Source organism: Orcinus orca, chromosome 3 (assembly GCF_937001465.1).
Source record: "Orcinus orca chromosome 3, mOrcOrc1.1, whole genome shotgun sequence".
NCBI classification, from domain to species: Eukaryota; Metazoa; Chordata; class Mammalia; order Artiodactyla; family Delphinidae; genus Orcinus; species Orcinus orca.
This window is the reverse complement of record NC_064561.1, coordinates 108,921,137-108,943,739: the sequence shown is the minus strand read 5'-3', so window position 1 is coordinate 108,943,739 and position 22,603 is coordinate 108,921,137. Positions and strand designations below refer to the sequence as shown.

Below are 22,603 nucleotides of genomic sequence, written 5' to 3'. Positions count from 1 at the left end.
TTATTTATTTTTTACAATAACTGATTTTTTTCAGCCTCTGATGTGTTTATAGTATTAAAAATTTTACTCAAGCAAGATCTTAGAGAATCCACGAGTGACCTTTATGTTTTTTATTGAAGAGTATATATTTTGATTTAAAAAAAAAAACAGATGCTGGGAAAACCCATCACAGTTAATGCCTTGATGTACTCTAGCTTATTTGGGTCCAAAACTTATTCTGACTTTCAACTCTTGGTTGGTAGTATATCTATATCTAGGTTCAGAGTAGCATGCACTCCAGTTTAAGATACAAGAAAAGAGCTTCAAAGTTCCCTCCCCATGCTAAGATTTAAGATACAAGAAAAGAGCTTCAAAGTTCCCTCCCCGTGCTAAGATCCAGCTTCCTTTATAGATGTGGAAATCAGATAAGCAGCAGGAACATGAATGAGAGGCTGGTATTCTGAACGCATCTGAGAGTCCCTTCTGCATAAGACAGGTCAAAAAAAACTGAACAGTCCCCACAGATCCTTCTGGCAACTGCATTATTTAATTTTTGTAATTACAAGTTCTCTCTAAGCCAGAAAAATCCAAGCACATTCAAATAGGCATGCAGAAATATATCCTAATATGCACTGCAAATGACGGTGATTGTCAGGACAATGTTTTCTTATTATTTCTGAGTCTAGGAATTGATCTTTGAAAAGGAACTTTCCTTGCATAATTTTCAAAACAAGTTTCCCCAATGTCCATAGAGAAATGATGGATTCAACATTCACAGATGAAGAAAGAGGACATGCGTGTGGGTGACCCTGTAGAAGAACACTGCACTGGGAAAGCTGACCTCCAACCTTCAAACACCAGAGCTCAGGGATCTTCCGATTTTCATTTTTGTTTCCATTTCCCTTTCACTGTACTCTCCCTTCTGTGAACTGTTTCTATTACAGCAAACTCGTCAGTGGTGCCGATGTGGCCATTCATTCTTTTAAAGAAATACTAAGCTGCAAGATTCTCACCTTCTCTGCCCAAAGATTATACATTAGCAGAGAAGTTAATTCCAGAAGAAGCCTCCCTTCTGGAAATAGGAAACAAGGAAATGTTCATTTAGTCTGTATTTCTTAAGAGACAACAGAAAAGAATTTTCGATGCAGGATGTTCACTCATGACTGCTTCATGTTTTATCATAGAATGTTTACCCCTGGAGTCCTCTAATGACTAATCCAGAAAAGGTGGTTATCTCAGCCCAATTATAACAAGCAAACAACCCCACAGCCACCCTACCCCACCATTTTCCGTTTTCCAGTGGGAGACAGGGAGACAGAGGTGTAAGAAAGACTGTGATATCAATGAAACATCACAACTAATCAAACTGTGTAAACATCTGCTTTAGTACTAAATGTATGAATTATTCATATTCAAACTACAACATGTGCCTTAAGGTCTGACCATTGGAATTAGTGGCTCCCAAACAACGGTTTATATATATATACACACATATATATGTGCAATCTACATACTATAAGGTTAACCAGCTAATCCACAGCAAATGGAATTAATAGTGAAGCAAAACTGATGATAGATTACATAAAAATAGCTGCAACTGAGAGACACAATCACCTAAAAATGGCACTAATAATACACTGTTAACAACCCTTGATCCAGAAATCTGTGAAGATTCTGACTCTTTATGTGTGTACGCAATAGGAGCTACACAATGCTGCCAGTTGTGGTGTGACAACTGGACTTCCTCGGATTCTACTGATTTTGTATCCCTAGAATCTGTACAATGTTACATTTATTAACAAATACCAAATTTTAGTAACCAATAAATCACTCAGTGGGGTACTAGTAAATATCCTATATGTGTACATAAGAATGAATGTCATTTGACCCTAAGACCAAATACAATAATTTGGCATTTTGGATGAGTTCTCAGTCCATGTGGAGAACGTTTGAGGTCCACCAGAGGTTCAATGAACTCAGAGAAACTTTGAGTTAGAGCCATATACAAAGGCCCATACGTACACTAGTATGACGTATAAGAATGGAATATAGAACTACCCACAGAACTTTCCTTTAAAGTATGACTGGACATTTAATAAACCAACAGGCAACCATCTTACAGGAAATCTTACAGAGTTAAAAGTGAGCAACAGATTCAATCATTTTGTTAATGGTTGAGATGTTGATGAAGCTGAGCATGACTATTTCAAACATGACTTTAACAGTTGCCATTTAAATTTCTGACCAATAAAGAGTTACAGGTTTTCAATCCTGATGCAGCTCATCTTGCGTAACATCTCTGAATACCGTGCCATTTTTCTGCTTAAAAGTCTTTACTGCTTCTGCATTTCCCACAAAATAAAACAATACATAAATTTTGTCAATTATTTTGAAGTTTACATAAAATGGACTTATATCTAAAACTATCATCTATTAAAACTAATTCAAGGGCTAGAAAACTTGAACATAACTAAAACTATTTAACAAATGTTACCCATAATTAAAATCTTCCTATATCTAAAAAATCATTTCAGTGTTATACAGATTATACCAGAGTATAAAAAAAAATTATCAACTCTTTGAGGCCAATAAGTTAATGCCAAAATTTGACAAGGCAATTGCAAGAAAGAAAAAAATATGGCCAATTTCACTCACAAATGTATATGCAAAAATTCCAAACAAAATATTAGTAAACTAAATCCAGCAATGTATATTAAAGATAAAACATTATGACCAAGATGGGCTTATTCTATGAATTTGAAAGTGGGTTACTATCAGAGATCCAATTAATATAATTCACCAATTAGGAAATTAAAGGCAAAATTCATATGATCATCTCAAAAGATATAGGAAAAACATTTCATAAAATTTAATGTCTAATAATTTAAAAAATCCTAGCAAGCCAGCAAATCTCTTAATCTGATAAAAGTAATTAACACATATCATTGTTATTTATGGTAAAAATTAAATCTTTCCCTTTCAGATTGCAAGAAAGACAGGATACCCACTACCATCACTTCAACTCAATGTTTTACCAAAGTCCTGATCACAGCAGTGAAGATGCAAACAAAATACAAAATATATGATTTGGAAAGGAAGAAATAAAAGTGACATCATTCACAGATTTGCTCTACAGAAAATTCAAAAGGATCTACAAATAATATATAAATTGATAACTTGCTGAAAAATAAAATTGTTATGCAAAAATAAGTTAAGGTATATTTATTATTAACCTATGAAATATATTTACATATATTTTTAAGTATTTTAAATATATATTGTTATAATAAACTAAACAATCTATTTCTTAACCTCAATTTAAAACATAAATCATTTAATTAATTCAATCTTTCAATAAGATCTTTCTTTTTTGATACAGAAAAAAGAGGTAATTATTCTATTCTATTAAATTTATTATTATTATATTCAAATCAAGTTAAAATGAAAAATACATTCAGCAAGACTAGAAAGTGAACTGAGCCACATTTGACAGTAAGTTTCTCAAAGACAGAGATAATATCTTGGGTAGGTTTCCCCCTAAGAAATACCCAACCAGAGAAAATAGATTTAATTCACAGCAAGCGGACAGGAAAAGGCAAGGGAGAGGGGAGAGAGAGAGAAGGAATGTTGACAGAAGAGGAAAATAAACGTCTAATTCTAAGGGACAGTAAATATAGGAATTTGGCCACAATCATTCTTAAAAAGGAAAATAAAGGAAACACAAAAACAGGAGGGTTGTAGTTTAATATGTCAACAGCCTCAGTGGCTGGTGGCAGGTGCACAGGCCCTAGCAGATTTATGGGTTTTCTGTGGTGTCTAGTACTCTGAGGACATTTAGTGAATGGTAAATATATCAAGCCTTCAACTGCCTGGTGGGTCAGGATCTGTTTTCTACTTAGTTCACTTCCATTTCCTTTGCTATTCCCAGCAGCTTTCTTGATATCAGTTTGCATTAGTATGGTTTTCACAACTGGGTCAAAAAATAAAGCTTCTATGCCTAATTAAACACCGAGCTAACACACTTTGGTAGTCATTTCTATTTTGAAATTTATGATTACTGTATTTAGTCTGTCCTTTCCAACCTTACAATACAGGGTCTGCAAAAGGAATTGCAAAAATTTTACATATTTGCACATAAGAACATTATTTAATATCAACAGTAGCATTTTATAGCCAAAAGCAAATTAGACTTAGGAGAAGATCATGAGAGACTAGCAGGTAACTTTTCTTTCTTTTTTTTTTTTTCTGAGAGAGACTGTGAAACAACAGAACAGTCTGTGCTACATACATAATTAAGACAGATGTTCTCAATCTTAATTTTCATAGCTAATTTTGACAGCTAAAGAAATGTACTTGTCTTTTGTATAGCCACCCATTTTCTCTCAAACGTGTCCTATTTTTCTCATCGCCCACTATGATTGCTCAGAAAGAAAGGGGTGGTGTGACGGAGAATGTATAAAGGCAATAGCAAGAGCTCTGCCATATTTTTGGTAGGTCACTGAATAGAAACAGATATAGCAGAAACTGAGCATAAAATCATTTAGAAGTCCACATAGCATAAGCATTTTCATGCATTCCTAACTTTGCAGATCACAGTTTTCACTGGCTTTGTGGGGTCTTCCATGCAGAAATCGAGCTGATCACATTAAACAACAAAGGAGCTGTTAATAAGGACCTTCCCTTGGTCAACCCAGGCTTGAAAGCATAGGCATTTTTTTTTAACAGAATAAAATATATGGAAATATGTTACATTTTGATGACACAGCCAGGTGCCTTACCTGCAAGGGTAGAATCTGATATGCGTGTCTATGTCTGTATCTGGAAATAGCTGGAAATAGGAAACACGTGTAAGAACAGCAAAGGCATCCTTTTTCAAAGTGTGCTCTTCCTGGAGGCCCCTGCCTTTTGGCTCTTCACTGTTGCGGGTGTTTCAGACAGAAAAACAAAAGAACAACGTTTCCTGTAAGTGGTCCCAGTAGCCTTAAAACCACAAACCTCAGAAACCACAAAGAGAGGCAGAACTGTCTTCCTGTTCTCTGTGGTGGAGCCTGTCATTTTTATACCCACATCAAAGCACTCTTCAGTCAGCATCTAAGTTGTCTTCTTACACATCTGCCAACACCTCATCCATGAAAGGCCCACTAGGGTCTATGGTCACAAGCCAGCTGCTCTGGTGATATTCTGAAACCCAGCTGTGCATCTCGCCCGAGGAGAGAACAGGTGCTGAAGCAATGCTTCTGGAAACGCGCTTGCTCTCTCTGCTGCTGCAGTGCCCGGCCCTTTGATGACTTTGGGCAGCAAGGAGTGCTCCAGCCTCCTCTAGTTCCTTTCTCCTCTGTTAGGGGGACTCCAATCCTGCAGTGCTGATTGGGGAATACCTTTAGGGAGCTCCAAACCTCCCAGCCTCCACAGTAACTCTGGTTACTTCATAATTACTCTTGGATCCTCTAACAATGAATTCAAACCCAGTCCACTTCAAGCCCACTCCAGAGGATGGCATCATTCTCCTCAGGCAAGCCCACTGTGGTCTGATCCCAATAGAAGCACTGCTACCATCCCCTCTGCCTTGGGATTTGTCCTGTACTGCTGCGCCCAGGGAGCAACTCAGATCTCACCAGTTACGCACAGGGTTTGGGCTGTGTTCGAGGCAGGATCATCAAGGGAAGGCTGGCTGTGGGTGAGAGGAAAAGCAGGCCTGGGCTGTGGCTTGGTGAACTCATGTAGCATTAGTCCCATCCCCCCAGGAGTCAATGCAGAAGCAGGAACCACAAAGTCTAGGGGGCAGATGAGGCTCATTCTGATTTTAACTATGCAACTATGGACTGCATTGGAAGGGTATGACCTGGTTAAGGTGGTCCAGGGGGTGGAGGGACAACAGGCTGACAATCCTCATTGGGAACATGGCAATGTCTTGGCTCAAGGGAAGTTCCATGGGGCTGGGGTTCCAGGAGATGAACGTATTCTCAAGGAGAGGAGACAGAGAACCACAGCCAAACTGGATGAACTGGAATGCAGGGGAAGGGAGAAACAGGGTGCTCATCTTTGCAGAGAAATGTTGAGTAAAGAAGATTTGTGCAGAAATTCGCGCAGAGAATATGCTCAGTGAAGGCTAATCAGAAAGGCTGTGGAGTCAAGTGGGTCCACAGATAACCTGGGACTTAACTGCCAGAACTGATGGCAGCATGTGTAGCCCACCAGCTGGTCTCTAGAGTCTGGCTTGATATTCATTGATTAGGAGACAGAGTGGATCTGAATCTCCCGGAAATCTTTTGTACCAAATACTGTGCTGGGTACCTAACATAGTTTTCTCTTATCCTCACACACTTAAAAATCACACCAGTCAGAATGGCCATCATCAAAAAGTCTACAATTAATAAATGCTGGAGAGGGTGTGGAGAAAAGGGAACCCTCTTGCACTGTTGGTGCACGAATGTAAATTGATACAGCCGCTATGGAGAACAGTATGGAGGTTCCTTAAAAAACTAAAACTAGAGCTATCATATGAAGCTGCAATCCCATTCCTGGGCACATATCCAGAGAAAATCATGGTTCAAAAGGATACCTGCACCCCAATGTTCACTGCAGTGCTGTTTACAATAGTCAAGACATGGAAGCAACCTAAACATCCATCGACAGAGGAATGGATAAAGAAGATGTGGCACATATATACAATGGAATATTAACCATTAAAAAGAATGAAATAATGCCATTTGCAGTAACATGGTTGGACCTGGAGATTATCATAAGTGAAGTAAGGCAGACAGAGAAAGACAAATATCACATGCTATCACTTATATGTGGAATCTTAAAAAAAAATGACAAAAATGAACTTATTTACAAACAAGAAAGAGACTCACAGACTTGGAAAAAAAACTTATGGTTACTGAAGGGGAAAGGTGTCGGGGAGGGATAAATTGGGAGTTTGGGATTGACATATACACACTACTGTATACAAAATAGATAACCAACAAAGACCTACTGTATAGCCCAGGGAACTCTGCTAGACATTCTGTAATAACCTAAAAGGGAAAAGAATTTGAAAAAGAATAGATACATGTATATGTCCAACTGAATCTCTTTTGCTATACACCTGAAACTAACACAACATTGTTAATTAACTATACTCCAATATAAAATAAAAATTTTTTAAAGCTCATGGGAAACCAAAATTAATTCTACACATTTCTAGTCTCAGCTTAAAAATCATTTTCTCAGAGTCAACTTCCCTGAGCCCATAATCTAAATTAACTTCCCCTATTATACTCTATCATCTATTTTATCTAATGTCACTCAGTACAGTTTATAATTTGGTATGTGTGAGAGTGATTAAAGCCTCTTGTTGGCATACATTGTGTTCATTTTATCTGCTAAATGTGTCCCCACAGTACCTGGCACAAAGGCTCTCAAAAAATATTTCTGCACCGTTGAATGAATGCATGGAGAGGAATGCACTGAAACAACCAGTGAATCGCATGTGACTACACAGGCCCTTTTAGGTTTGAAGTTTCACCCTATGGGATTGTGGCCACTGTGCAGACCAATGCATCTAAAAATCAGAAAGACATCCATGATCACATAAATGAGACGGTCTTAAATAAAATATTTACTAGATTTTTATTAAAATCTGGCAATCATATGAAAGGTGAATTTTATATTTTACTTCTCTGCTGAACTTCTGAGAAATCAGTTTGGGCAGAAATACATACTTCTGAAAGTTCATCTATTTGTACTCTTTTCCAGTATTTTTATACAGAAAAACTGCTAGAGAAATTTTAATAGGTCCATGAGAAAAACAAGTCTTCCTTTAGCGTAAACAAGTTTAACTGATATACAGGTTTCTTAACAATTGGATTTCTCAGAGACTCTAATTTGAGACTATTCATTACAATTTTCCTTCTCTCTGTCTCTCCCGCCTCCCCCAGCCATGTATGTGTTGTGTTGTGCTTGGGGGTCGGTTGGCATACTGATGCTAAGCATATTTTGGCTTTGGTTCTGGAGGCACCAATGGACCCCATTCCCCTCACCTCATCTAGAAACAGTTTGACTAGTTGCTCTTATGTTCCAGTAAAATCAGTATTAAGAAGCATCCTGTCAGTTCTGCAGTACATTAAGTCCTATCCTTCTAACCCCAGTTCCGTTCAATCCTGAACAAAACAAATTACATAAGGCTGAGGAAATATAAACAAGAGCTTGTAAACAAGATTCTAATCAAGCACCCTCCTGTCAAATTCACCTTGCATAGTACAGGCTTTTTCAGTTTTTGCCCAAGACTGTCTCACATGAATTGATTGCTCCACAGACCACTAGACTAGTGTATGCTTCAATTACGATACTGCGAAAAGGCTCGGGCATTGATCAGGTGGGAATACTGTCAGCAGGAGGGGGCCCACATTACACTCTATATCTAACCTACGCTAGCTAGTTCCAAAGAAGGTATTTTTATTCTCATTTTTGAAGTTGGAAACTGAAGCCCAGAGATGTCAAATAATGTTCTCAAAATCACATATTCTGTATATAGTGGGGTCTGGATTTGAACCCGGGTCTTCTAGCTCCAAGTCTGGACTCCACTTACCACCTGTTTTCATGGGATGTATTGAGAGCCTCTCTCAAGCCTGGTGCCACCTGGCCTTTTCTGCTCCTTGTTATAGCTCATCATAATACCCTGCATTCACATCACAGCTCACAGGACCTTTTTCACTGGCCCAGCTATATTGTACAGCTGAACTTCTCAGGAAGTTCACCAAGCCCCACGCCAGGAGCCCCTTAATTCTTTTTAGCCTTGGGCAGAGGTGGGGTCGAGGCCCAAATCGTGGCACTTGCCAAAGCTATTCTTTGATTGTTCAACAGAATCTCAGCTTCCTCACTTCATTAGTTTTCTCTTCATCCAGACTCATGGCTTAACTTCTCTCTGCTGCTGAGGCTTGGTTGGGAGCCCTTGACTTAGGACTGAGGGTACCTATTTATTAAGCATTTTGTGACTATTCTACACATTTACCCAACCCTGCTTCCTCAGCCTCACTGAGTATGGAGTGGGGAAGTGGCTGATCACAGCCCCAACTAGATTCACAGTACAGGGTGCTCTGTGAATTCTCCTACAAAGATCCGCCATTCACGTACATCTTCCCAAATGGTTACTCCCGTGCTCAAAATGCCTCAAGTGCCCTCCTGGTCCTAGGACGGCTCTCCCAACAGATCAGGGCTTCTCTGGTATCTTTTCAACAAGGAGGTGCTCAGTTGCACAGAAGGTCTAATGGTTGAAAAGTTATGGAAGAAGATGACAGCACTATGAAGTGGAGGCAAGCTAGACGTGCCACACGGTAGCAAAGCTGTAGGTGGAAGAAGAAGAGTGAGGAATGAACAGGAGCTCAGGTGCATCCCCTTCAGTGTTTCCTGCCCTGGTTGTCAGCATCATCAAGCCAAGGACCCAGACACTCCCTTTTACACCTGTTATTTGGTCAGCCACCAAATACTATGGATCAGATCTGGACCAGATCTGTGGTCCCCCATGCGCCTCCCACATCACTGCCTTTGTTTTCCTAGTTGTTTTTTGCTCAAATTGGTGTAACAGCCTCCAAATGGTTTCCCCGCCTTTGGGAACATTCCTCTCAACCTTTCCTCCTCAAAGTCTTCAAAATTCCAATTACAACATCCCTCTCCTTAACACCATTTCTTGATGCCCCAAGTTTTATCAGCTTAGAGTGTACATTAGAATCACCTGGGTGCTTTTCCCAAAATTTACATTCTTGAGCTCTACCCATAACCTAATGAACCAGAATCTCTTGGGCATAGGGTACAGAGTTTGGAAAAGATTCCTGGTGAATCTGATGCACCATCTGGTTGAAGAGTCACTGCCCTACAAGGTGAAGGCCAAGCTTCTCAGCATAGCAGTGAAAGAACTTCATGCACGAGCTGACCTGGGTTGACTTGGTTCATCAGCCACGCCCGTTTCCACCTCAGACTCCAGACACTTTTTTTTTTTTTAACCAGTTTCCTGAACTCTTACATTGAGGGAAGCCTCTGTGCCTGTGCTCTTATCCACCGGGAAAATGCCAATACGTCCTTCCAGATGCAGCTTAAGGTGCATTTCTGTGAAATTTTCTCCATCTCCCACTTCAGAGGTTTATCACTCCCTGCTCTGAGCCGCTCTTCTTTTGTGATCCAACCAGTGCAGAGAAACAGCATCTTGGGTGCTATTGAACAGTATTACTGAATGAGGTGAAAAATCTCAAAGTCAAAATTATCCTTACGCTCAGTATTGAGCTCATTTTATGAGAGGCTTGTAGGGACAGAGACCCCAAGGGAACATCAAATTCACATTTCCCAAACCACCCTCTTTCCGGGACATACAGTCAGTGAGGAAAATGTCTAATTTGTGTTTCCCAAGTGTGTTCCACAATCTGAATAGGTCATATTTTGAAAACTGACTTATTTGGGAAATACCGGGTTAAAGAATATTAAACTATCCCCACTTCAAGCTTGTAAAGTGTTTGCCTTTTGCCTCCAGTATGAATATTCGAAACGGAATAAAATATGCCATGTTTCCCAAAGTTATTTGATTATAGGATGCTGATTTCATAGAACTAGTATTCTAAATAACACACTGGAAAAAATCTCCCTTCCTCACTTGCCACTGCAGTTGCAAATAAGAAGCCAAATCAGGTACAATCTTTGCTGGTTCTTATCTAAAAGAAAGAGGGTAGACCAGATTACCTGGTGCCATCTGTACCTGGGCTATCTCCTAAGGGGACCTTCCACCTGGAGAGGTAGAGAACCCTGCACCCTGAGTGCTGCTGCCTGGGTGTGGCCGCCCAGCTTCTGAAGGAGCCACGGAGCAAGGCAATGCGGCAGGGAACTTGCAGCACATCACTACTTCGATGACAAAAGTACGGTTATTAGTACAGAGCATTGTTCAGTAATTGTTTCCATTTGTTTGGTTAAATGATTTGAATTGATGTGTATGTTGCTCCCAATACAATAATTTGCATTTATGGAGTTTGCATTTATGCATTTCTGCATTATGCATTTGCATTTATGGAGTTTGCATTTATGCATTTCTGCATTCTGCATTCTGCATTTCTGTCAGTTTGATGTAATGCATTTATTTTGAGGATCTGGAAAGTTGGAGGGGGTGGAAAATATAACCACTTTTAGATGTGCACGAGTGGTTAAATGTGGACCCGTCTCTGTAATTACAAATGCATTTGCGTTGCCAAGTGAATAGAATCAAGGTAAACTATCAGGTGTTAGGAAAAGCATCTATGGAGAATCTGTGGGTAAAAAAATGCCCTTCCAAAAAAATATGATAAAAACTGTTTAGTGTCCAAAAGGAAATTAGGACAAACTTAAGTTGATTTATGCTATGCACAATTAAAATTTTAATACGAAGTGAAAATCCAATGCACCACTTGATTACTAAATTCAGGTAGTGATGCTCTCACTGATTGATACAGTAAAAAGACTACAGCGCTGCATGTTAGAACTCCAGGTCCAGCTTGGCTCTGTTGGGAGCTGGGTGTATATAACCTTGGAAAAGTCATTTAATTTGCTTGTGCCAGAATATTTTTCATTTGCAAATTAAAGGAGCTGAGCTAGTTTATTTTAAGGTAACTTCTAATTCCAAAAGTCTGTGAATATGAATTACATGCTGCTCAGGTAAAGGAAGGAATCACAGAAACTTTACAGGTGGTACAGCATGTTGAATTAATTTGACTTATTAGATAAAATAACACTGTACTTTTTAGATAAAACTGATGTTTAGTTTTTAGTTAACTTTTTCTTTAATTTTTATTTAAAAACTTCAATTAAAATAGAAAATGTAATAGCAATCTTTCATGAAACCTTACAAAAAATAATAGACAATGAGGAAGAGGTCCGGGTACAACGAAGAAAGTCTTTTAATGCAGCAAATATATAATTTTCAGACCTTAGTTGATTTCTAAAAAAATTATATTAGTGCCTGTTATATAAATATCACCCAAATGGGACCTCTGCTCTTTGCACCTGCCATGTAGGACCCAAGAACAAAACTATTTTTCCAATAGATTTGTTTCCGTTGTCTCAAACTTGCATATATTTTTGACCCTATTTAGTTGTGTTTGATCAAATATTTTTACCAGAAAATTTTCTGTTTTTTACTCCCTTGGAAAACTTGAAACAATAACCACCTTAATACTGTCTCTTGAAAGCAACCTAAGAAGTCATATTCCTGTTGATATCAGTGGCTTCCTGGTAGTAATCTAGACATCTTTGGAACTGCAATATAGTTTTCAAAAACTCTTGAACATTAATATACCATGTAATTTACCAATGATTTAAAACAGGTAATAATGCTACAAAGTCTTATGTCTGGTGTATGGATGATTCTTTGTAGTTATTTACACATTTAGAATACACATTTGCCATGAGATATTCATTCATCCATCCATCATTCATTTAACTAATTATCTATCTGACTAACCTCACCGTGTGTGTGTGTGTGTGTGTGGCGGTGTGTCTGTCTCTCTCTATATATATAGCATAAGCACTTATCAAACTCCAGGCATGGGCTTAGCAAAAGCTCTCTAGCCACTTTGGCTAGATAACCTTGGAAGTTTCAGAATCGATTTCAATATTCACAGCAACCACTGAACTGAAAATTAGAAGAAAAATTAAAATAATACAAGAATCCTATCCTATAATAATTCCTAGTCTTTGGAAAATGCGAGAGGCGCTACAGGATGAATCCTTCACTTGAGGGATGCTGAACCTGAGGGCCAGACTCTATGATGTAGAATGCAGGTCTACTGTTGGCCAGGTTAACACTTTCCACTGATTGCTGACTTGGAACATGCTATTTCTAAGGTAGGAAAATCACCTCCAGAAAACAGCCACAGGAATCAAATGCATTTCAAATAACACAAGGCACCTGTACACCAAAAAATAGAACACCCTTGAACAGTGAACATATGCTATTGTGTTTAGGACCAGGCAAAAGAAAATCCACCCAAAAATTTTTTGATGATTGGGACTTTTATTCTTTTCTTTTGTTTTTAATGACTGCTTTGGGTCAAGGACAAATGCGTAAATTTCACAATAGATTGCTCCCACTGTCTAAAACTTGTATATATTTTATTTTTGATCAAAAGTTTGTAGAGCAGTTTTCTCTGTGTTTTCCCCCACCGGAAAACTTGAAACAATAACCACCTTAATACCCGTTCTCAAAATTTACAGCATTTCCTAACCCAAGCCCTTAGTCACCATCCTTATTTTGGAAACCATCCTTTACAACTGACTGATTATGCCAAATAAACTTTGGTTCTCAGGCCTCTTATTTGAGCTCTCTAACGAAATTTTGTGGAAAAACAAAGCTTCTGTTCCAAGATGGAAAGAAGTCTATACTTTTGTAAATAAGCATTTTTAAATGATTTTTAAAATACCTTTCTTTTCTTTGATACGCTGCTTCAATTGTTCTTCTGAATTTTTATTGTTTCCCACAATAAATTTTAAAATAGTCATACTTTGACAATTCCTATTAATTTTAGGTATTCACATTTATTTTGACCTTTTAATTTTATTACTTAATTTCTCTCTCTGCATATGTATAATGTATATTAATTATATATGTATATATCTGCTTTAATTTAGCTTTTGAATCAAGGGAGTAAAGCAATTATGGTTCCTAAGTGTAATTAAAGAATCTCTAATATGATACAGTGGGAAAGGTCTGTGGCAAAAAATGACTTATAGGCATGTCAGTTTCACACTGAAAACCATCAGATGATGAAGTATGAGATGAACTGAGGTAAATCCTTTTACATCTCATACTTCATTCCCTTGTGCCCACAAGCTCAGTAACAGTCTGGTCCCAATCCAGTCTCAGGTACATGAGTCATGACTCGAAGCAGATCTGGATATGCCCCAGTTTATCCCTATCATCCATTCATGTGTCCATCCAGCCATCTTGCCAGAAAGGCTTACTGAGGCTCTACTATGTGTTAGGCACTGTGCTAGCACTGAGGGTATAAAACATCGTGAAGCAAGTTCTTGTTTGTGAGACCTAAGGAAACAAGAAGGTTTGAAAATTACCTAAGAACTTCAAGCATAATTTGTGGACTCTCTGGAGAAGGCAGATAGAAACGGATCTAGTCACACAACAGACCTAAAATCCTTCTACCATTCATTCAGTGTGCTCCTTCCCCCGAATGACTTTCATCAGGAAATGTTTAGGGAGTGTACAAAGAAAAGGAGACATGACATTCATTAATCCTCCCTCAAAACATACAAATTCCCAAAAGTTTTCCTAGGACTGACTGTTGACTATGTGTACATCGAGAGCTGTTTCCCTCTCTCTCAAAAAAAGGAAATCTTTTCACATCACCAAAGACTACGATCACCTAGGAGAACTCAGTTATGTCTGCTCATTCCAGATGCATTTTGCATTATTACTAGCCTCATTCTACATGAATTCTCAAATAAGTTCCATTTATTTCTGGCTCATAAAGGCCTGGGTTTCACTACAAATGAGAATGTTTGAGTCCTGAAGATGATTAAATGTAGTAACATTTAAGATATTTCTTTTCCTCTCTGTAGCACTTTATAGGAGTCACTTCATATTACTGGGATCAAGGGATTCAAACTGGGGGCGGCACGGAATGTAGTTTAGAATCTTGGCTTTGAAGTCTGACTACCTAGGGTCAACTCTGATCATTCTACTACCATTTGTGTGATGTTGGGATAAGTCACTTAATTTACGCTTCAGTTTCCTCATCTGTGAAAAGGGAACAATAATAATAGTGCCCAAATTTCATAAGGTAGTTTTAAGAATTAAATTAGACAGTTCATTAAAAGAGACAGTATTATACAATCTGATTTACATGTTAGCCATTATTATTATTTTCATCTTGGAGAGAAACACTCACGGAGTGAGGGATTTGGAACCTGGTTTGTTATATTTGGGTATGCTGTAAATTGTCATGAATAACTATTACTAATCCATCCCACTAGTGAAATGACTCAAGTAAAGGGAGACCAAGTGACTAATTGGAGTACCTCTACTAAATTAAGATGGAATTAAAACCCAACAAAGCATTTCCAAAGCTTTCCTACTTGGGTTTCTCTCAAGGGGGTATTCATTACCAGCCTTGGCACTTATACCAATGGCACATCTATGGACTCTGCAACTGAGTTGAAAGTGCTTCACCCTCCTTGATGTTCATAGGGTTATTAACCAATATTTACGAAGTACCTGCAGCATGTGTGGGATGGTCGTCTAGCACGAAAAAGTTGTCTTCTCAACTTTGTAGATTGGAAAACAAAATCAAAAGAAGACATGGGGGGCTTCCCTGGTGGCGCAGTGGTTGAGAGTCCGCCTGCCGATGCAAGGGACACGGGTTCGTGCCCCGGTCCGGGAGGATCCCACATGCCGCGGAGCGGCTGGGCCCGTGAGCCATGGCTGCTGAGCCTGCGCGTCCGGAGCCTGTGCTCCGCGACGGGAGAGGCCCCAACAGCGAGAGGCCCGCGTACCACACACAAAAAAAAGAAGTCACGGGCTTCCCTGTCAGCTCCAAAACCACAGGAGGGGTCAAGAGTACAAAGAAATACTGCTTCTCCCACCACCCATCCTGTAGCCCAGATCTCTGTCCCTCAGACTACACACGATCTCACCGCACTTACATTTAGCAAAGTTTTTAAACTATTTATCTCATCTGTTTTCCTTTATCTCCTAATAGTTATAAAGCAGATTCATGTAGTCCTTGGAATCAAAGTTAACATGAATTTTATTACAAAGCAGGGCTAGAATTTATTCATGAGATAGGATGATGTTAAACTCCACTTATTTATTGAAGCTATAAATTGGAGCACAGCAAATGAAGATACGGTATATACCTTTCACAAGAGTTACATTTTTTATTAAAGGAAATGGTAACCATATTTTGAATTCTTAGGAGTAAGATATAACCTTTATTAATACCACCAACACACCAAAAATCCTTTTAATTTACCTGCCTTCTAATTTTAGTGTTAGGAGGCTTTAAAGAAAAATTTTCTTTATGAATCTAATTTGTTCATTAGTATAGTAGGATATATGTCATTAACTTTTATAATTATTAAAGGTCATGGTTCTCCCGTCTCATCTCTCTGAAAAATAGTGTTCCATAAAAATAAAATAGCTAGGTCAATTCTAACAGAAATGGTTGTAAGTTAATTTGTTTTTTTTTTTAATTTTCCTAATCTCTTTTTAAGGGTAAGTTTTTGGGGAATCTCTTTTTTCTAACTACTTTCAACAAGCATCAAAACAATCTATGATGCTAACTATAATTTTAAAAGCTACAAAATCTACCCCCATTCATTATGCACATTTATGATTCAACTCCGCAGAGTAAGGGCTTGGACACTTCTACTGTGGCAATAGCTAAGAGATTCCAAGAGTCACATGCTATAGTTTGATAATCACTCCACAAATCCATGCTCCATTAAACTAGATCCAATGAGGATTCTCAGCCCACAAAACCTGTAGACAGGGCAATATGTCTTCTCTGAAACATTCTCAGGGGATATAGTTTCCTATAAGGATGTTCAGCAATACTGAAAATAGTATTTATCTTTTAAAAAACTCTTTACAGTAGGAAACAGCTAATCTTCTGATCAATTTCTAGCTAACCTGGGAGAAAAAAAAAAAATCCAGGTTTAGATACTAGCTGAGTGAAGTTAAGCAGCTTCCTTAAGCATTCTGGACCTTAATTCTCTTCTTTGTGAAATAAGAAGATATGAGATGACATCTAAGTTCCCTTCCAAATATGTAATTCTGTATATCTTACCTGGTGATAGTGATATTTATAAGCTCTGTGGAGTTCACAAGCACTGTCACACAACAGTCTTGTGTGATCCTCATAACTGATTTTCAGAAGTAGGCAGGGGAGTGATCACTGTGTATGTTACCCAGTGAGTGTGCTGCTTTTGATATCCAGTAGGATTCACTAGGGACCCTAGATCTAAAGCATAATCCAGAAAGATTTAGTTTTCAGGAGTCAGACAGACTACTTTATAAAATAATTTCTTCCTACTCTGTAGTTCCTCATCATGAACCCTTCAAACAAAGCCTTACTTAAAAGAAAAATATTTTAAAAGGGAAAAAAAGTCATGTTATGTGCTTCTGCTGATGCTGCCCCTTACTGCGTGTTGATTTTAGGTTGAAGATAAAATGTAATCGCCACTTGATAAATATCTTTTGAGTGAGGATGAGCTTCCTCCAGCTATTTGAAGTTTTTAACAGCACTTGAGGCTTAGGTAAAATTGGGTTTTTATTTTTCTTTTTGCAGCTTACCTTTGCATACTATTTTTATATAGGTTGGAAATTAACAAGTAAAATCGTTTACAAAAAGAGAGAAAAAGGAGACCCTTACTACTAAAAATAAGTATTCTGAATCCAGAGTGGAATTCTGAGTATCTCTGATGTCTTGCCAGTACCTTTACTTCAAGAAGACACAAAAACAATTCCTCAAAAATATGTATAAAACTTTACAGTTAGGGCTTCGCTGGTGGCGCACTAGTTAAGAATCCGTGTGCCAATGCAGGGAACATGGGTTCGAGCCCTGGTCCGGGAAGATCCCACATGCTGCGGAGCGACCTGTGAGCCACAACTACTGAGCCCGTGCTCTAGAGCTCATGCTCCACAACAAGAGAAGCCACTGCAATGAGAAGCCCGCGCACCGCAACAAAGAGCAGCCCCAGCTCGCTGCAACTAGAAAGCCCGTGCGCAGCAATGGAGACCCAATGCAGCCATAAATAAATAAATAAACTTTACAGTTAATAAAACACTACAACAGATGTGATATTTCATCTTTGCAACAATTCTGTAAGGTAGATAAGCTTGTCCCAACCAAGCTCCCAATTATTCTTCATCTCAGAGGTCAAGGAATTTCTTGAATAACTGAAATCTAAAATACTCATTTTTGTCATTATATTTAACCTCTTCCTGACCTCATTTCTCATCAAAACCATCATGAGAGGTGAGAAATAAAAGCAGTACACTATTTGGTCTGCTCACTTTCCTTCTCTCTCCCTGCCCATTGCCCACACTCCTCCTGGAAGTGCAAAGAAGCAAGAAAACAGCCAAAGGATGGGGAAAACAGAAAGAAAGGAGGAGAAACAATAATCTAATCAGGTAGCTACCAGTTGGCTGTACAATGTCATAAAAAATTAAGTCTACAATTGAAACAGAACATATTATCAAATCCTGATTTTACAACATTTTATCGGTCTGAGTTTTCGTATATAACAACAGTTTGGATGGCCATTATAATCCATACTTAAGAATCTGAAACAGTGCAAATTGCAATAAGATATGCTTTTGTCTTGATGTAGATGTATTACATTCTTTTTATTGACATTTAATAATCCACATATAGCGTAAGAAAAAATTCTCAGGCAGAATACTTAACTCAGCAGAGTTTTATACATATCAAGCATCAGGATATTCTATTCATAACATCTCGTATTCTCATCTTTTGGGATATGTGCCTTTTCACTATGCAAGGTCCCAAAGGCTCTCAAAGTGCTAAGTCATTTTCTTTAAAGTTTTTCTCTTCTAATTCAGAATATTGCCTTCAAATATGTTTGGAAATTGAACTAATTTTAATTTCCCCTTCACAGAAGAGGAAAACTACATGCCTTCCCTTTAACCTTTGTAAAACTTGAGTTATTGAGTATATATCTAATGGAAAATAATCTCCAAGCTGTAGTTAGAATCTAGCAATTTTGTAGTGGGCATAATTTTGAATAGAAATGAAACGATCTCTAAGCATGATAGTGGTTCAATTAAAAAAAAGTATCGTAATGCCAACTGTCCTTAAACATACAAAACCCCTCAGTTCAGTAATGTCTCACAAATTCACAGCTATAGCTCTCACAATCAAATTAACCTTTTCTACCTCAAAAGAATTCAAAGGACTTAAATATGATTGTCCAAAGTGATGTGACACCAGACACACCTTTAGCTCTGATCTGATGTCATTTCTTTAATCAATAAAAACCAAGACAACATTCCTGTCTTCCACCCCAACCTTTCTGCAGCAAGCTTCGAGAATTTGAAAAGCAAACCTCTTGTTCACTTCTCTATCCACAGATTTCTCCATCCATACAACGTATATGTGTCGCCAACAGAAACTGAGGAAATGAACTTGTGACAAACTCATACACATTTTGAAACAAACAGAGCCAAAGTTTAAAAATATGATGGCCTTTCACTTAAAATAAAAAGCCTAAGCAAGAGGTGCTACTTTTCAACTTTCAACTTTTTCTAAAAATTACTAAGACTTTTTTTGTAATGGAGAAACATAGTTGTAGAGCTATGATTATTTAGAATAAAAATCCAAGTATAATCACATGAATTTTATGCATTCACGTTTCACCTTTAACCAAGACATTAGAGTAGCAAAAAGAAAAAAATAATTCTGGTACAACTTAACCCTTAAGAAAAAAACAACTAAAACAACACAAAGCTACTATAATCTTTCCACATCTCAGGCACTATATTTTTCATTAAAAACTATCATACAAGCAATATCAATCTAATAAGTATCTCACAAATGGATTGTACCATACATTTAAAATTATCTGCATGAGAATCTCAAAGCCGCTGTCAAGACCCTGTGAGAAGGCATTTTCTGAGGCATGATCACATACTACAACTGCCACATTAATTCAAGGCTGCCACAATACAACGAGTGAACCAAAATATAACACTTACCTTATTATAAATAACTGGCAAATTACAGACACTTTTCAGCTTGCAGCTATATAGCATAGCTGATTAGAAACAAACAAAACATCTTTCACTCCAGTGACAGAACTGCATCTTCAGACTTGGCTTTCTTTACTGAATCCCGGCAAGAGAGGCTGTTCTCCTCCAAGGGCTAGTAGCAGCCTCTTCGCAGATAGCACTTGCTGCTCTGAACGGCAGCGACTTAGAATGAAAGTAAGAGGAACCCGTGATGTTTAAACACGGTTGCTTCACATTCACAGGATATGACTCAACTCTCTCTCAAATCAGTAGGGACACAGTTTCCCCTCATAAAACTTAGATTGCGTAACAAACATCACATTCGGGGGTCTCAAATGTTTACAAACTAAAACTGAAAATTTTCACCCGCTAAATCATACGTGCATTTTTAGTCAACTTCTTCCCTGTGGCACAAGTCGCAAATGGAAATTCGAATAATAGCATGGCACAAAGAAAAACTACCCTGCTTGCTCTCCACAGTGAATCAGTATAATGTTATTAAATGTGTGTGAACTTGCCAACATCCCTCTGACAGAGATACAAAAAGAGGCACACTAAAGTCACTAATGTTCCATCAGTGCAAACACAGTGTAGGATAAAACTCTATTTTAACATGCAAGAAGTAGCAATTCCACAAAACACAATAGAATCTTCTTCACTAAGTAGAGAATGGAAATAGATCTTCGTGGTTTGCTGTCGCTGATTCCCACAGAAATCCTGTCCTACGCTGTCATTACCGTGTGATGCGAGCTCTACCTACCTCTCCAACTCAGAGCCTTCCTTTATCTGTTTCGTGAACATTTCTAAAGAAACATGACTAATGACACAACTTCTCTAGTAACTGTGGCAATTTTCTGTGCTTTTCCCACCTCCCAATACCTCTTAACTCTGAGCTGTACTAAGCTTAATCACACATTGAATTATTATGTTTGGACACCTCAGTCAATAAACATTATAGACATAGACCCTTGGAGAAAAATCTACTACATAAATTCAGTTGCCATCACCAACAGCAAGGACAAAAAAATGAAAACACACGTGTCAATCATAGCAAATACACTGAAACCATGTAGACCAGGACTGTTCAGTAGAAATATAAGGTGAGCCACATACGTAATCTTAAACATTTTAGTCATCACATTAAAAAAGGGAAAAGAAACATGTAAACTTAATTTTAATAATGTTTATCCTAATATATCTAAAATATTATCATTTCAACCTAGAATCAATATAAAATTAATTAAATATTTTATAATTGTTGTACTAGCCTTGGAAAGCTAATGTGTATTTTACATTTATACTACATTTTAATTTGAACTAGCTACATTTGAGTACTCAATGGCCAATACATGGCTAGTGGCTACCATATTGCTTCAGCATAGGTCTAGAGTTTTGGGTTCATTCTCAGTCCTCAGCTGCAGTTCAAATGCTCTCTCTTCAGAGAAGGCTTCCCTTACCACCTTGCCTGAAACGACCTTCTCCAATTACTTTGCATCTCATGATCCTTTACATTTCCTTCACAGCCTGGAATTTTCTTCTTTATTTGTTTGTTTACTTATTTATAGTCTGTGGGCCCTAACAAGAAGGTAAGAAACCTGAGGGATCTTGTTGTGGTCAGTATTTCATCCCCAGCCCCTGGCATGGTGATCAGTCCATAGCAAAATTTAAAAAACATTGTTTAATAAATGAATAAATAAAATACAGAATTTGTATTATGGATTGGCAAATAGTAGAATATTAAGAAATGTGATTTAAGACCAAGTATCTATCATGTTGTTGATACAATCTATCATTGTCACTGAATATTTAGCAAATATATTGGGTAACACTTTCCTAAATTGAAAAACTATCTCTTTCTCATAATGTTAATGATCCTCAATCTATAACATGCTTTCTTCTCACACACAATATTATATAGAAACAATATACTTGTTTCATTACTCTAGCCAAGATTTTGAAAGACACTTATAAGAATCCTTTGGTCCTTATGACATAAATCTAGATACCATTAGTAAATCTATTTATCTGCTACTCACAAAAACATAAAATATTATCTATAAGATGTTTGTAGTGACAATTATATATTTGCCTGAGCAGCAACGTGCCTCCTCCTTCTACTAGTATCATAATCCTGATTTTTATCTAGCAAATCACCTATTTCTCCCTCCCTCTCAATCCATGTGGTTTACATCATGCTGACCTAGCCCCAGAAGTGGGCATGTGACCCAGGCCTGACCGACCAGTGTAACCTATCCACAGCGCTGCAGTGATAGGGTCAAGGATGGGCACATGATCCAAGCTGGTCCAGTGAGAGGCAACCCTTACGCTTTTGCTGACATTGGGAGAGAGGCTGTAATGTTTGTAGAATGTAAGTCTGGAACTGCTGTTTGACATATTTGCTACCACATGAAGTGAGGCTGTCTGAAAATGAGGGCAACCAAGAAAAAGCCAAAGTCGAAGATGAGAAAGGCAGATTCTGGACAACACTACTGTAGTTCCTAGATCTGGCCATTCAGTAAGTCACATCTGCCCTCTGCTGTAAAGACGGATGTACTAGAATATTCACTGCAGAGTTTTTTATAATAGTAAAAAACCGGAAACTTTGCAATGGGCCATGCACAATGGAATAGTTAAATAAATAATGAGTTATCTATACTAAGGAATATTATGTAGCTAATAAAAACACAGGCTATCTAGATGCACTGACACGCAAAGCTCCCTAAAAGACATTACATGGAAATAACATGTTGCAGAAAAATACATTATCCCAGTTCTGGGTACATGAATTTTTATATACAAAGTCATAGAAAAGGACCTGGATGAGTGCACACCAATTGTGGACAAGTGGTTATGTCTGGGAAAGAG

At 37.9% G+C, this 22,603-nt stretch overlaps 1 protein-coding gene across 15 annotated transcripts in view; it reads right to left on the bottom strand.

The window, feature by feature from the left end:
- MCTP1 (multiple C2 and transmembrane domain containing 1) overlaps positions 1–22,603 on the bottom strand; it is a 543,328-nt gene that overhangs the window by 348,385 nt on the left and 172,340 nt on the right. Inside the window, exon 1 of one of the 15 annotated variants that reach the window (XM_033401012.2) lies at positions 19,706–19,917. The exons of the other annotated variants lie outside the window; for them this stretch is intronic. Coding sequence (XP_033256903.1) covers positions 19,706–19,762 — 57 coding nt within the window. The 5' untranslated portion in view covers positions 19,763–19,917. Of the gene's footprint in view, positions 1–19,705; positions 19,918–22,603 lie in introns of those variants that run through there. 15 annotated transcript variants of the gene reach the window in all.